The sequence below is a fragment of the Procambarus clarkii genome, chromosome 63, assembly GCF_040958095.1.
Source record: "Procambarus clarkii isolate CNS0578487 chromosome 63, FALCON_Pclarkii_2.0, whole genome shotgun sequence".
In the NCBI taxonomy this organism is placed as follows: domain Eukaryota; kingdom Metazoa; phylum Arthropoda; class Malacostraca; order Decapoda; family Cambaridae; genus Procambarus; species Procambarus clarkii.
This window is the reverse complement of record NC_091212.1, coordinates 12,079,858-12,097,214: the sequence shown is the minus strand read 5'-3', so window position 1 is coordinate 12,097,214 and position 17,357 is coordinate 12,079,858. Positions and strand designations below refer to the sequence as shown.

Below are 17,357 nucleotides of genomic sequence, written 5' to 3'. Positions count from 1 at the left end.
ATAGAGCCAGACCCTCGCCTCATAGGGGGATGTGGCACTATAGAGCCAGACCCTCGCCTCATAGGGGGATGTGGCACTATAGAGCCAGACCCTCGCCTCATGGGGGGATGTGGCACTATAGAGCCAGACCCCTCGCCTCATGGGGGATGTGGCACTATAGAGCCAGACCCCTCGCCTCATGGGGGGATGTGGCACTATAGAGCCAGACCCCTCGCCTCATGGGGGGATGTGGCACTATAGAGCCAGACCCCTCGCCTCATGGGGGGATGTGGCACTATAGAGCCAGACCCTCGCCTCATAGGGATGTGGCACTATAGAGCCAGACCCTCGCCTCATAGGGATGTGGCACTATAGAGCCAGACCCTCGCCTCATGGGGGATGTGGCACTATAGAGCCAGACCCCTCGCCTCATGGGGATGTGGCACTATAGAGCCAGACCCTCGCCTCATGAGGGATGTGGCACTATAGAGCCAGACCCTCGCCTCATGGGGGGATGTGGCACTATAGAGCCAGACCCTCGCCTCATAGGGATGTGGCACTATAGAGCCAGACCCTCGCCTCATAGGGATGTGGCACTATAGAGCCAGAACCCTCGCCTCATGGGGGGATGTGGCACTATAGAGCCAGACCCTCGCCTCATGGGGGGATGTGGCACTATAGAGCCAGACCCTCGCCTCATGGGGGGATGTGGCACTATAGAGCCAGACCCCTAGCCTCATGGGCACAACACAGCTATTCCTTCACACCATGGAAAAACTTTGCCAGGATGGGTCTTGAAAAGTTTTAAACGGCACTCTGGTACCCGCTGTGGGTTGGGATGGTGGTAGTGGGGGGGGTGGTAGCCGAGGTGGGTGGTAGTGGGGGTGTGGTGGTAGTGCCCAAACGTTTTCGTGCAAGAACATCGCTGTTATTTGCAGTGATTCATGGAGAACAGTTCCAAAGTATCTCAAGTTTTACAAGTTATAAATATTTTGTTAAATGCTCAAAAGGCAATTATAAATTGCTTCACTGCGAACCAGGAGACCTAATAAGAGACCGGGCCTCGGGGACATTGATCCTCGCAATCACCTCACGGTAACCTCACATTTATAATACATTTCTGAATGGTCTGATTTATAGTCAGAATATCTAGATATAAATTAGAATGTCTATCTGAGGTTGAAGGATAGGTGAGGATAGGATAGGATAGGTTGTCACAGGTGAGACAGAGTCGATCCCCTATGCCCCTCTTCAAGTAAAATTAGCTGCTGTTGCGACAGCCATTTGAGTACTATGAAGTCAAATGGGAGGTTGGGTTCCCATAGAGTTTCGTCATCAGATGTTATATGTTTATTTGACTGACTGTAACCACAACCTTGCGCTTACAGGTCACTCAAACAAGACTGAGTGACTGGTTCACGGAATACCAAATCTCTTGAAGACGTGGATACATTTGTTGTTGATCTTAATCACCAAATTCAGCAATGTCTCTTAAAGTTCCGCGCCGTGCGACCGGGCCAGGTAACCTGGGAGCCGGTCGGCCGAGCGGACAGCACGCTGGACTTGTGATCCTGTGGTCCTGGGTTCGATCCCAGGCACCGGCGAGAAACAATGGGCAGAGTTTCTTTCACCCTATGCCCCTGTTACCTAGCAGTAAAATAGGTACCTGGGTATTAGTCAGCTGTCACGGGCTGCTTCCTGGGGGTGGAGGCCTGGTCGAGGACCGGGCCGCGGGGACACTAAAAAGCCCCGAAATCATCTCAAGATAACCTCAAGATAACCTTCAGAAGAAGAAAATAAAACGGTATTAGAACGACTACATAAAGATGCTCAATGCACATGTAAGGAGCATGAGTAGAGAGTACCGGAGATCATCCCACTGACAGCAACCAAGAGTTGTTTAAAACTGTGTGTCAAGTAGCCAGGGAAGAGAAGATTAAAGAGCGGGAAAGACAATGGCTTGACTTCACTAACTTCATTGGAAGAGAAACATCTGCAAGACAAGTGTGGGCAAAGATACAGATAGCTAAGGGTGGCAGAACCCGGCCTGCGGCTCACAAAGACCCCCAGGGTAAGGCTGAGGAACTAATTCACAAGTGGAGTGATGCAGCATCCTCCTCCTCCCTACATGTAGAAGTAAGCAGGGAACAGCTCCTGCGACATGATGACAGAAGGATTAGGATAACAAGAGCACTGTCTAGTGATGACGAATATGGGGAACCGATCACATGAAGTAAAGGGGGGCTAGAAAAAGTGTAAAAGTACAGCACCTGGTGAAGATGGCGTCACTTACGACGTACACAATGCACTGTGTGAAGTGTCTGGGAATCCACTACTCAACCTATTCAACAAGTCTAAGTGGAGTGTTGCCCACACAATGGAAACACGCAATAATTGTCCCCATACCGAAGCCCAATGACCCTAACAATTACAGACCTAGTCAGTCTCGTGTCATGCACATGCAAGATGCTTCAAAGGATCATCCTAAACCGACTGTTGCAGAAAATAGGCAGGTTAGGGGAGGGTGTCAATGGATTTGTTGAAGGACGGAGCACAGCAAATTGTATAATCAACTAAGCTCAGACATCAGCTCAGTACTCTGTATTTGTTGACATCAAAGGAGCCTTCGACAAAGCACAGGAGATTGCTATCCTGGACGAGCTTGCATGCATGGGTGTCAAGGGGACCCCGATAAATGGGTTGAAGACTACCTCACAGGGAGGAAAGCCAAGGTCTGCTTCAATGGAACAGTCTCAAGAACAATGAATATGGAACTCGGTACCCCCCGAAGGAGGAGTCTTAAGCCTCCACACTATTCAATAGTACTTAAGAACGCCATTGCAAATATTGAATTTCCGGAAGAAACACAACAAGTGGGATATGCAGATGATGTCGTAATACAAGCTGCCACCTTGGGGAAAGTAAATAGTCCATTGAACTCCTTGGAAGGAAATGCATTGAGCTCGGTTTCACACTCTCCACAAACAAGACAAAAGCACACTCATCACAAGCGTGTGCTCCGTTATACACTATGCCACACTAGTTTTATACACCTACTCCCAAAGCGATGTGAAAAGGCTCGAAAGAATACAAGAATGATTGTCATGTTTTAATTTTGAAGTTCCAAGAACTGCCAAAACGTCTAAGCTACGAGAGGAGTTGTCCCCTCCCCAGTACTAATAGCAGAATCAGGGAACTGAATGCTAAGGTTGCAATTAAGATAGCCAGAGATCCCCATTACAATGACATTGTCAAGAAAAACTGTGTTCTGTGTTACGTGCAAGGGGGAAACAGGAAAAGCAAAAAATAGCATCACCGGTCAGTCTGCTACCTGGAAGAGCTTCACCTGCTTGAGGAAGCCCGTGAGCTCCTGCCTGTAGAGAGGTTACCTCCCTGGGAGGAGGACTCATACAAGATCATCATCAACGAGATGACAATGGAAAATTCCATCATGATACCACAAGAAATGAGGCATAAGTATCTTAAGAAAATTTATAAAGAAACAGGGAATCTTCAAGAGGAACATCTTCAAGAGGAAAGTAGATTTATTCCTGCAAGGAGTGCCGGACCAACCGGGCTGTGGTGGGTATGTGGGCCTGCGGGCCGCCCCAAGCAACAGCCTAGTGGACCAAACTCTCACAAGTCAAGTCTGGCCTCGGGCCGGGCTTGGGGAGTAGAAGAACTCCCAGAACCCCATCAACCAGGTATCAACCAGGAATGAATAAGATCAAATCTACTCTGATGCGTTATCTAATCCGGCCAATGGCAGGGCTGGTGCAGCATACACGGTAATTGGGAATAATGCCATTCAAAAAGCAAGTGAAGAAAATGCAGGTATTGAGAATTTTGCCTCTTCAACGCAAGCAGAACTAACTGCCATTGTTATGGCATTAAGATTCCTTGAAAAAAATACTAATGGTGCAGTGATCTGCACTGGTTCAAAAGCAGCATTATAAAGCCTTAATCAAGCTCGAGCAGAAAACATTGCGAGAGATTCTAAAATCAAGAGAGCTGTGGGAGTACTAACCAATCAGGGAAGAGTCGTCGAATTCCCGTGGATCCCCTCCCATGTTGGCCTCTGTGGATATGAACGAGCAGATGTGCTGGCTGCTGAAGGCGCTGAAGGAGACCATATTGAATACTTCATACCTAAGACTTCTACAAATTAGAGGTATTGTCAGGCAACATCACCGTGACAAGGTAACAGAGGAAAGGAGGATAGAAGCACAAACCAGTGAATCTGTACGCTGGTACAATGCGGTTGCAGCTGGCAATCCTAATCAATATGGACGAAGAGGAGGAGGACGCGGGAGAGAATCAGTAATAGCAAGAATCCTTCTTGGATACAAATATCCATGGAGATTCGGGATGGAAACAACAGCCGAGCAGCGGAGTTGAAGTATTCGTGGTGAGAGTGACGGACACCGCCGCTCAGAACCATCCGGTAACGTTGACGTTATCGAATAATATGATGACATCTTGAAGGTTTCGGTGTTTAGTAGTGACGATATCAAATAATGAAGTGGTTGATCGAGTGGAGAGTTGTCTGATGGGTGTTTGATACGGGCAGGAAACGTGGTGGGGGTGTGTGGGTGTGGTGTGGATGTGTGTGTGGGTGTGTGTGGGGGCAGGGGGGGAGTAGCTAGCATTGACTGTGTCTGGATGGGTTAGAGGGTTGACCCTCTCCCCCCCCTCCCCCTCCCATCACCTCAGTAATGTCTGCCAATTAGCAGTAAATTTACCACTAGTCTTCGTCATGGCCAGCTGGGATTGGTGGGGGCTAGGGAGAAGGGGGGGGATGGCAGGGGGGAGGGGGGGGTGTTTGCTGCTAGGTGGGTGCAGGGGAGGGGTATCCCCCCCCCAAACCCCCCACCCCCACCCCCTTTCCTAAACTCATGGGTGAATGGGTGAGAAGGTCGCTTGTTCGTCCCACGCCCACATCTGGGGCCCAAGAGCTTGGATCAACTTGAAGACAATCCAAGACCCACAATACGTAATTCCAAGACGACGAACAGACCAGAAAATTGACACACACACACACACACACACACACACACACACACACACACACACACACACACACACACACATACACATACATGTACATCTGAGCGTATATCAGAATATTAGAATGCTACACACCATATATACACGGAGTGTAGCAGCACCTCCACTCCCTGTAACTCACCCACCATGCAGTGTAGCAGCACCTCCACTCCCTGTAACTCGCTAGTGCCTCAGACAACCTCCCCAACCTGACTCCTGGTGTGGTCAGGTGACACACTAGCGTCTCCCATTCTCTCTATTCTAAGTTGTAAAATTGTATATATCGTTGGGTGGGGTTGAGCTTGGGATAACTTGACAGGTGGGCTTAGCTTGGTTAGTCCAAGGTGAGCAGTGTAAGAGCATAGATAACGAGGCCCTGTGTGACCAAACCCGTGTGGGTAGGTGGGTGGGCGTGGAGGTGGGTGGGTGGGCGTGGAGGTGGGTGGGTGGGCGTGGAGGTGGGTAGGTGGGTGGGCGTGGAGGTGGGTAGGTGGGTGGGCGTGGAGGTGGGTAGGTGGGTGGGCGTGGAGGTGGGTAGGTGGGGGCGTGGAGGTGGGTGGGTGGGTGGGTGTCTTATGGATAAACCCCGTGTCCCAGACCGTGAACAGCGCGCCCCCATGAAATATCTAGTGGGAGGCGGAGCAGGCGTGAGACCTTACTGTAGGGGGTGTTACTGGTACTGCAGGAGGGGGGGGGGGGTGCTGCTGGCACTGTGGGATCCCCCGCATAGTGCCAGTGCCATGTTGTGTGGGGGGGGGGAGGTGACGATGGGGTGATTAATAAATTCCACTCAATAAAATATCTAAATTATTGGGACCGCTTGAAATGTTTAAATCTGTATTCCCTAGAACACACGTGGCAGAGATACATAATAATTTTCACTTTGAAAATGTGAGGGGAGGGGACTGCATAGTTCCATATGTGGACACGGAAATAACATCATATGAGACCAGAGGGCATGGCAGGATGTGAAGAGCAGAGGTGCAATAGGTACGCTGAGAGAGAACTATCAACATCAGAGGACCCGAGACTGTTCAACACGCTTCCACTACACATAAGGGGCATAACTGACCGACCCCTCACAGTGTTCAAGAGAGAACTATCAACATCAGAGGCCCGAGACTGTTCAACACGCTTCCACTACACATAAGGGACATAACTGACCGACCCCTCACAGTGTTCAAGATAGAACTTGATAACGACCTAAGGATACCTGATTAACCACACCGCGGTCAGCTGAGTCCATAACAGTCTGGTTGACCAGATCACCAACCAGGAGGGCTGGTCAAAGACCGGACGGAGGAGACATTGACCCTCAGAGCCAACACAAGCGCATGGTAAGGTCAGGTGGTAGTTTCGAGGATCCATACCCCCGCAGCCCTGTTTCTGACCAGGACCGCTGACTGGTGTTATGGTGAACCAGGCTGTTGGATCTCGCATTGTGACGTTTCACAGCCCGAGAGAGTAGCAGAGGCGCTCACCCGCCGCGGGTGTGCCTTAACATAACCAGTTTACTCCTGTAATTGCAGGTAGTGTGTGTGTTGTGCCCAAGGTGGCACTAGGTTTACACTGGAAATTGGTATTAGTTTCAACTGGTGAGAGACAAGGGAGGCTCGTGTGTACTTGCCTAGTTGTGCTTGCGGGGGTTGAGCTCTGGCTCTTTGGTCCCGCCTCTCAACTGTCAATCAACTGGTATACCGGTTACTGAGCCTATTGGGCTCTATCATATCTACACTTGAAGCTGTGTATGGAGTCAGCCTCCACCACATTACTGCCTAATGCATTCCATTTGTCTGTTACTCTGACACTGAAAAAATTCTTTCTAACGTCCCTGTGGCTCATTTGGGCACTCAGTTTCCACCTATGTCCCCTTGTGCATGTGCCCCTTGTGTTAAATAGTCTGCCCTTATCTACCCTATCAATTCCTTTGAGAATCTTGTATGTGGTGATCATGTCCCCTCTAACTCTTCTGTCTCCCAGTGACGTGAGGTTTAATTCCCGTAGTCTCTCCTCGTAGCTCATACCCCTTAGTTCGGGTCTGGTGGCAAACCTTTGAACCTTTTCCAGTTTAGTCTTATGCGTGACTAGATATGGACTCCATGCTGGAGCCGCATACTCCAGGATTGGTCTGACATATGTGGTATATAATGTTCTGAAAGATTCCTTACACAACTTTCTAAAGGCCGTTCTTATGTTAGCCAACCTGGCACATGCCGCTGATGTTTTCCTCTTGATATGAGCTTCAGGGGACAGGTCTGGCGTGATATCAACCCCCAGGTCTTTCTCTCTCTCTGACTCTTGAGGTATTTCATCTCCCAAGTGATACATTGTATCTGGTCTCCTGCTTCCTACCCCTATCTTCATTACATTACTGTAACTGTGTGTGTGTGTTGGGGTCGGAGGTGAGATGGGGGGGAAGGAGAAGGGGAGGAAGATTGAGGGGTTGCATGGTTGGACCCTCGTCTAACAAACCATCCAAGGTGTTGGGTAGTTAAGCGGGGAGGTTTTCTTGAGGTTATCTTGAGATGATTTCTGGACTTCGGGAAGCCCGGTCCTCGACCAGGCCTTCTTTTTGTTACAACCCCCCCCCCTCCCCCTAAGACCCCTAAGAAGCAGCCTGCAGCAGCTGTCTAAACTCCCAGGTACCTATTTACTGCTAGGTATCAGAAGTGAAAGAAACCCTGCCCATTTGTTTTTACGCCTCTACCGGGGATCGAACCCAGAACCTCAGGACTACGAAACCGAAGCGCTGTCCACTCAGCTGTCAGGCCCCTGTCAGGGAGGGGGAGATGAAGCTTACAGAAGATTACAGTAGCCACCAGCCACGACGCTACAGAGCCGCCCTGTATTAGAACAACTTTTAAATTTCATTACTTGTGTACTAGAGATAAAAATGTATCATATTTCAGCATATTTAATAAACTATTTGAAAGTTTTTTGTGAAGCTTTTAAAATCCCAAGATGAAATGCTTCTCTGAGCCCTTGTGTTTGATTTTGAATAATGAATATATTTATCTCAATGTTATTCTCTTCATATCGATGTAAATACTGAATGTTTGTTCTTGTTCGACAAGTTATTCATCCTAAATTAAACAAAAAAATACCGTTTTCTATTTGATAGGACATCAAAGGCAGCACTGGATATGTGGATCCCGTTTTGTTGTCAACCGCTGTTTTTGGTCGCTTTGTCTCCGTCAACATTGAGCCTTATGATCTATAATTCTCTATTCGGATACATTTTACCTTGATGTTTTGTATAGAATTTCAGTCTTGTATTAGATGTGTATACATATGTGTTATGGATTATTGTGCACGAATGATTTTGGAAGGGATATAGTGACTATTTGTTTTGTTTACAGCCGAGACGCACATCTCAGAATACCCTGGCGGCTACAGCATCAACTACGGCACCACTCTCCTGATGCAGTGTGTAGCCCTCGGAGACCCGCTGCCGGAGATCGAGTGGTTCAGGGACGGAGAACCGGTACGTGGCCTTGTCTTGTGTGTTAATACTGCTGTATACCCCATGGCTGTATGACTCCGTGTGGCACACCTCGGGGGAATGGCTTCTAATACTCCAGGCACTGAGCCTAGAAGGGGGAGAAGGTTGGGGGTGGCTGGTCTGGGCGTTGATCTCAGAGGGGGATCTTAGAGGTGCTGTCACCTCAATGTCTTTGTTGACAAGTTGTCAAATGCTGTGATTGGGAGTCATATTGTGCAGCTTTCTGCGGTGGGATTGTAAAGTAAGGGTTTCTCTAACGTCAATAATAATAATGCTAAATATGGGGGAAGGGATGGGGATTGGGCATGGCATGGCTGACTCCCTATCAACGTGGGAGAATGGGGGTGGGATTAGACATACGTGGGAGGCAGTTCTGTGGAATTTAACACGTGTTCTTTATGCTCATTTTCTTCTCTGCTGGAAGAAAATGACAACTCATTAATCTATTTTTTTCTTTAATGGGGCTGGGATTGAACACCATGACACTCTAATTCCCCTATCCGTCACTCGGCACACATGGCATGAACAAACAATAGTGTAGATGGCGATACTTTATGCAGGACATAATAACTCGTTTGATCATGTAATTTGGGTCATATAAAATGCGATCCGTTTTGAAAAAGGTGAGCTGGGATACGATCTTGATACATGATAAGCCTCTGGGACGGGGTTTGTCGCAGGGGTTGGTAGTGTAGAGGGAGGGGGGGTGAGATTGGGGCTTGTGTTGCATGTGTGTGCGTCGTGGAGGTGGAGAGAGGATGAGGGTGAATGTGTGTGTGAGGGTAGTGGGGGTGAAGGTGTTTTTTGTTTAATGTGTAGGAGTTTTGGAGGTGGCAGTGGGGGGTGGGGGATTTGGGGGTGGCTGTGGGGTGGTGGGGGGATTGTTGGGTGGTGGTGGTAGCGGAGTGGGCGCCATAGTGACGATGGTGAGTATAGGGGAGGCGTGACGAGGTATAAGATAGTATTATGAGCCAGCTGTGGCTCCGGGCAGTAACTCCTGGTACTAATTAACTCTCTCCTTCTCTTCCCAGCTGCCAATGTACGAATGGAAGAATGAGGTAAGAGCCCAACCTGTCCAGCTTCACGCTTCCTAACCATTATTTATGTGTGGATTGTCACTTTTTTTCTTCATTAATATATGAGGTACATCTGCATTAGTGCAGCTACCCTGGACTATATGAAGTGGAGTACAGTGTGTCAAAAAAAAAAAAGCTAACTAGGTGATGCTAAAAAATCCCCATCACACAGGATGGTTAGTCATGCAGAAGCATGTGATAAGCGGTCTGCACTGGCAGACTCCGGATGCATTTTGAGGATATCATCAACACAAGAGTGAATAAGGCAGCAGTGGTAATACAAGTCCCCATCTCGCAGGATGGTTAGTCATACAGAGCCATGTGTTTAATAGCCTGCACTGGCAAATTTTGGGTATACTGTGAGGATATCTTCAAGAACACGAGAGTGAATAAAGTAATTGCAAAGCTCCAGGTACCTCATGCCAACTGGTCTGAAAGGTCTAATAATAACTGGACATTCAGTGATGTAGTGCGGGAGATTATGCCGTAGTTCCTGCTCACAGAGTTTGCAACTGGAGTGCTCAGGATTGGGAGACCCGTCACCTGTAGCCACCTGCCACAGGTAACGGTAACCCAACCTGATCCTGGCAACCACTGTGTCGCACAGTCTGGTGGACGTTTTGTGCTGCCCATAGATATAGGTTTCAGATCTGAACAAATCATAGCTTTTTATACTAGTACTTTCAGGTCGTTGGGAGTCAGTAAGTACAAATTTTTAAGTCTGGCTAAAGAAACTCTACGGCCTTACCCGGCCGCATTTCACTTACTCTCAGAATACACCGGCGAGTCCCCGGGTCGACCCCTCCACTTCTAATACCCCCCCCCCCCCCAGGGGGTTATTTTATTCCCGAGGGACAATGTAACTTTTTCTATGCTTCAGTCTCATTATATTTGTACAAATGTTATTTGTTTGGTCTGGGTGTACAGTAGAGGGGAACTCTGCTCTCGTGTGGGCAGAGCTAAGGCACCAGAGAGCTAAAGCTCAACCCCCGCAAGCACAATTAGGTGAGTACAGGCGTTTTCCTGTCCACATTTACTGGCTCTAAGATTCCTCAAACATATATGCAATAATTTACGAAACCTGTACATCATTTCTTAATCTTGGCGATTTTGTTTACATTTATTGAGCAGTTCATGAGCTGCGAAGCAGTACGAGGGTGATTATAATACTAATAACCTTGGGATATGTAGTTTTGAAGCAACTATGTTTAATAATTTCAAACAAAGTTGCTTTGATTAAGGAAAGATGTACAGGTTTCGTACGCGGTTGAGGGGAGGGAGGGAATTATCAGGGGAAAAGTGCCAAGCCATTACGACTAATAAAATACATAATATCTCAATCCTTAAAGAAACCTTCAAACTGACATATTCATACTTTTTTAAAAAGGTAAATGACAATATAGAAGCTACTGGCGACTTTGGGAAAGCTTTGTTGCTCTTCAGCTCATCAGGGTTGAGCGCCATAAATATACCAGAAAGCATAGCCTCGTCTAACTTCACCTTTGATTAAAAAAAATCCAAAGAAATGTAAACACAGTCTCATCAGATATATCTGTAGAACCTCGGTAAGGGGCAGACATGATCCCGGGGCTACCGGCTCAACCAGCACCAACTACATGAATTTCTCCAATTTTCTCTTCAAGTGGATGTTTTCAAGAGTCAACCGCATAAATTTCTGCGTGAAGTGCCAAATCAGCCGGGTTGTAATGGATATATATATATGGGCCCGCGGGCTGGCGGACACAGTTATCAACAAACTAATCTGGCCCCTTGTGTTTGGAAGGTAAAAGAAAAACTCGTCACCAAGTTTAAGCTGTCACAGCACGAGGTCCCGAAGACCAGCACACTCCCAGAGCTCTAAGGAATAACTATGATGCTCGGGACAACGCCGGCCAGAATGGAAACATTGAGCATACAAGAGTCTCGTGTATACAGAGCGGTCATGTCTTGCCTTCTGTCTCAACTGGAAAGCTTCCCCAACGTCAGCCTGGCGGCGATATCCCTGAGGTTATTACACATCCGTCTCGCGGCGCCTCCCGCTCTGAAAGGAAAATGTAGGAATCGGGGTCCCATTGCCGTGGGCAACCTCCTTCAATGCCGAAATTCCATTTGGAACACTACCTTCTCGTTCTGTGGAAGGGGAGGAGGAGGAGGAGGGGAAGGTTACGTGCCAGGACGACCCAGGAGGCAGGAGAGTGTGGCTTGTGGAAACACTTCTGGCCAAAGGATGAGAGACCGGCGGACTTTCCTGCTCTGGGGATGAGTCCTGTGGGTCTCTTTGACCACCTAGCCCAGGGGCCAGATTCACGAAGCACTTACGCAAGTACTTACGAACTTCTACATCTTTCCTCAATCTTTGACGGCTTTGGTTACATTTATTAAACAGTTTACAAGCATGAAAACTTCCCAATTAACCGGTATTATTGTTATAAACAGCCTCCTGGTGCTTCGGAGCTCATTAACTGCTTAATAATTGTAAACAAAGCCGCCAAAGATTCTGAAAAGATGTACAGGTTCGTAGGTGCTTGCGTAACTGCTTCGTGAATCTGGCCCCCTTGTCTGTTTTTGACATGACAACTGTTACCTTGTCATGGTAAATGTTTAACAATGTCATGTACTTTTTCGGTAAATGTCACAGACGAAGGTAATGCAGGGGCCTTCGCTATCGAAGGAACTATCGAGGGAAAGTGCCAAGCCATTACGACTATACAGCACGGGGAAGAGGCCAGAATAAGGATTCTGGATGGGACGGTGGGGAAGGAATGGTGCCCAATACCTATGGACGGTCGGGGGATTGAACGCCGTCCTGCATGAAGCTAGGCCGAACCCTGAATGAATGTAATGCCCTACTCCTGTCGAACCGCACGAACCGAACCTAGGGGGTCTGGTAGCTGAGCGGACAGCGCGCAGGACTCGTAATGCTGTAGCCTGGGTTCGATTCCCGGACCAGGCAGAAACAAACGGGCAAAGTTTCTTTCACCCTGAATGCCCCTGTTACCTAGCAGTAAATAGGTACCTGGGATTTAGACAGCTGCTACGGAGCTGCTTCCTGGGGGGGTATGTGGGGAAAAAAATTAGTTAGTAGTTAGTTACAGTTGATTGGCAGTTGAGAGGCGGGACCAAAGAGCCAGAGCTCAACCCCCGCAAGCACAACTGGGTGAATACATGTTGCACACACATGCAAACAGCACGTGTACGGCTTGACTACTTTCAATTAAATGTAACATTATGATAGACGTTTTATTAAAACCTTACCAATTTGTTATAATATGAAGTTAGGCTACTGATTGGTCTAGAACTGGAATATATTATCCTGTGTTTATATATCCTTTATTATCCGACTACATCAAGAGCCTAGCTGATCCTCTCCTCCCCCCAGCCTCCCCTGGTCTATTTCTCCCCCCAGCCCCCCTGGCCTATCCCTCCCCCCAGCCCCCCCCTTGGTCTATCCCTCCCCCAAGCCCCCCTGGCCTATCCCTCCCCCAGCCCCCCTGGCCTATCCCTCCCCCAGCCCCCCTGGTCTATCCCTCCCCCAGCCCCCCAGGCCTATCCCTTCCCCTCGGCACCCCCCCCCCCCGGCCTATCCCTCCCCCTCGGCACCCCACCCCCTACCCCCACCCCGGGGGAGAATGTACCGTTATGGGCCGCGTTTCATCGGTGATAGTTAATCCCTCCCATAATCCCTGCTCTCTAAGCGGCTTTTCCCTATTACCGTGTTACGTTGTAGGTAGAGCCTTTGTACCCCCCTTCTCCCCCCCCCCCCCCCCCACCCCACGCCCCCCTCCTCTCTCCCTCTCTCTCCCTCTCACTACCACGCCTCTCCCCGTGTAATATATTGTGTAGCTAGGCTTGAGTTTTTTGTTTGTGTTCCCGTGTGGTGGTGTGTCGGCTTGACACGAAGAATACCTGAGGTGTGTTGTCAAGTCTGAATGTTTGGGCTTATAGAACACACACACACACACACACACACACACACACACACACACACACACACACACACACACACTCACTCACTACGTTAATTAAACCTCACGTCGGTGGAAGACTGTAGAGTTAGGAGAGACATGATTGCCACATGAAAAATGTTCAAGGAATTGATAAAAGTAGAAAAGGACAGTTTAACATTAGGTTGTAACATAAGACTTGTAACAGTATTAACATGGATTTAGAGACGCCTCTCCAGTAGCTTAGCTCCATGTACGTCATATCCGTAGAAGCGATATATGAGGCACTTGTAAAGCAATGTCACAAAAATATAATAGAAAAGCCTATTCCACACACAGAGATCACACTAACGCGATGCATCAAATCCACAAGGGCCGTGACGAGGATTCGAACCTGCTATAAACTGGGATCCAGTAAGTTCAGTAGAACTTCGGTTTCAACCCTTTTACCCTGTCGTAGCTCAATCGAGCTTAAGGCAGTGTCTGGGATGCTCCCGGACGCAGGTTCGAATCCTCGTCACGGCCCTTGTGGATTTGTTCAGAAAAGCCTATTGTTTTGATTTGTTGTGAGGGAGAGGGGGGGGGGGTATGGACCCACCCCCTGCTTGCATTCTCTTACTAATTAACACTAACAACATATTACTCCACACTTTGTAATTAAGTCTTTACTGCATTTTAGTGTGGGGATAATTAACGGTTTAGCTCGTGTAAAAAAAATGGTTTACTTTTAACAGGAAACATTTTGTTGGTATATAATTCACAGGAATTTCTCAATTACTGTTGGAATCCTCAAATAAAGAGTTCACGCTTTAAAGCAACAGACTCTATTGCGTAAATTTTACCACCACTATTTGTTTTCTTTATACGGAAATCAAATAACTTTAAATCATGGTTATCAGTGGGTTCGTCTCTCATTACAAAAGCCTATTGTCAACAGAACATTCACTTCAAAGTAAGTAGGCTCTGGGAGCCTCGTCATCCACATCTAAACCTCCATTTTTCTTTCAGTTTTGGACGATTATATATTTTTCCGCTGACATTTCTGTACGAGCATTAAAGCTGACCCACAGTGTTTTCCTCATTTCAGTCTTACCAGCCATAAACATACTTATCAAACATACCATAAACATACTAATCAAGCAACTAACACCCGGGTACCTATTTTACTGCTAGGTAACAGGGGCATAGGGTGAAAGAAACTCTGCCCATTGTTTCTCGCCGGCGCCTGGGATCGAACCCGGGACCACAGGATCACAAGTCCAGCGTGCTGTCCGCTCGGCCGACCGGCTCCAGGTCTCAACATTTTATGTAACATTCTCCACTTTTCAACTACGTTCTCACCTGTTGGACCCCCCTACAATCACTCACGTTCTCACCTGTTGGACCCCCCCTACAATCACTCACGTTCTCACCTGTTGGACCCCCACTACAATCACTCACGTTCTCACCTGTTGGACCCCCCTACAATCACTCATGTTCTCACCTGTTGACCCCCCCCCCTACAGTCACTCACGTTCTCACCTGTTGGACCCCCACTACAATCACTCACGTTCTCACCTGTTGGACCCCCCTACAATCACTCACGTTCTCACCTGTTGACCCCCCCCCCCTACAGTCACTCACGTTCTCACCTGTTGGAACCCCCTACAGTCACTCACGTTCTCACCTGTTGGACCCCCCTACAATCACTCACGTTCTCACCTGTTGGACCCCCCCCCCCTACAGTCACTCAAGTTCTCACCTGTTGGACCCCCTACAATCACTCACGTTCTCACCTGTTGGACTCCCCTTACAACCACGCACGTTCTCACCCGAGGATTCCTACATCAAAATAGAGCTGTCAAAATTGACAGTAGCCATTGAGTTGAACTTGAAGTACGTTTATTGGGGGATATATATGTACACAAAGAGATGAGGCAGCTGCAGGTATTCTCACCCCGTTCAGTACAAAGTGTTCACACATACATATACCGGACTAACAACATATAACTCAGCACTGATAAACATACACATTTCTTCCTTTGCGCAGGCAATATTATATCAAACGTACAGAAATACTTTTATAACTAGAATAACATAGAAATACAGACAAATTAACAAAATTACAATTTTGGTGCAAAATTCTTTTTATCACCTCAGGATATCATCAATCTTTCCGTACAGTCTTGGCTTTTATCTGACAAACTCAATTTAAAAATATATATATATAATTTCATTGTATTTTGTGACCATTATAATTAGTATATGTGGCCTCCGTGTGTTTTGTGACTTATTATTGATAATTACGTCAAGTGTGAGTTTTTCACTTTGTCATATTGCATTATTCTCCAACACTATCTGTACTTTTTTCACGGAAATCGAATAGAATACCAATTGGTGTGACCTTGAACAAACAGGTCACAGCCGCCGCTCCTGTGCCAGGTAAATCCACTACGGGTTCACCATAGCCCGTGCTACTTGGAACTTAAAGTGTTCCAAGTAGCTGAATCTTAAGCCACCACCACCACCTTGAACCGGCAGGTGTTGCATGGGATCGAGTTCACACCGTTCACAGACTATGCCCGCTCCGTGCTGACCGTCAATGCCACTGCCACCTCCAACTACACTTGTTCCGCTAACAACGTCGTTCAGGGCAGCCGCACCATGGACTCGCGGACGTTCACCGTCTCCGTCGTACACCCTGTTAGTCGTAAGTAGCAAGTACACCCTGTTAGTCGTAAGTAGCAAGTACAACCCGTTGGTCGTAAGTAGCATGTACACCCTGTTGGTCGTAAGTAGCACATACACCCTGTTGGTCATAAGTAGCACATACACCCTGTTGGTTGTCAGTAGCACATACACCCTGTTGGTCGTAAGTAGCATGTACACCCTATTGGTCGTAAGTAGCATGTACACCCTGTTGGTCGTAAGTAGCACATACACCCTGTTGGTTGTCAGTAGCACATACACCCTGTTGGTCGTAAGTAGCACGTACACCCTGTTGGTTGTCAGTAGCACATACACCCTGTTGGTCGTAAGTAGCACGTACACCCTGTTGGTCATCAGTAGCACATACATTCTGTTAGTCGTAAGTAGCACGTACTACACCCTGTTGGTCGTAAGTAGCAAGTGTCTGGAGTTGCTGTTACAGTGTGTGCTATATTTTGCATTGTAGCACATCATGGAGATATTTTGGTTTGTATGTAATGTCGTGCCTAAGTTAGTTCTCATAATTGTGTATTTTCATGTATGTTTTCATTTCTTTGATTAAATTGTCAGAGTTTGGTTTACTTCAGTGATACATGGAAAATAGAAGTCATCCTCCAAAACTTATATTACAGTACCTATAATTACTATGGATATACAAGTAATGTACAAAATTTGGACTGTCGTACCTAAAAGCAGCTTGCATTTTATACAGCTGGACTACGACAGTGTGGATGCCGACAAGTGGAAGAGTGATTAGAGTATATGTTTAACCAGTCTTAGGCCTTAGTAAGCAGTCCTAGGCCTAATATTCACTATCTTTTCGCTAATTTAGTACATACGGTATATGGTATGTGCTATACTGGGCCTACGAAAGATTATGGCTTGGTTGCTGTTATATTTCTTCAACCCTCTTCAAAATTAATAGCACCCATTTTTTTTATTTTTTTCTCTTGTGCAACAGTCCATATTTTGTACATTTGTCAGTAGTAATAATTTTTGTACAATAATTTTTGGATAACAGGTAACAAGATCAATGTAGAATATTTTTACCCAAACCAGTTTAGGCTAAGTATTTAATATGTGTAATAACTGTACTATGAATATAAATACAGCATCAAAATT

The 17,357-nt window shown here is 47.2% G+C and overlaps 1 protein-coding gene across 5 annotated transcripts in view; it reads left to right on the top strand.

The window, feature by feature from the left end:
• The window catches only part of LOC123769518 (tyrosine-protein kinase transmembrane receptor Ror2), a 632,994-nt gene that overhangs the window by 598,810 nt on the left and 16,827 nt on the right, over positions 1–17,357 (top strand). For 3 of the 5 annotated variants that reach the window (XM_069308726.1, XM_069308730.1, XM_069308728.1), the window contains 3 exons: positions 8,385–8,509; positions 9,559–9,585; positions 16,068–16,236. In XM_069308726.1, coding sequence (XP_069164827.1) covers positions 8,385–8,509; positions 9,559–9,585; positions 16,068–16,236 — 321 coding nt within the window. The remainder of the gene's footprint in view (positions 1–8,384; positions 8,510–9,558; positions 9,586–16,067; positions 16,237–17,357) is intronic. The other 2 variants (XM_069308727.1, XM_069308729.1) reach the window with 1 other exon arrangement.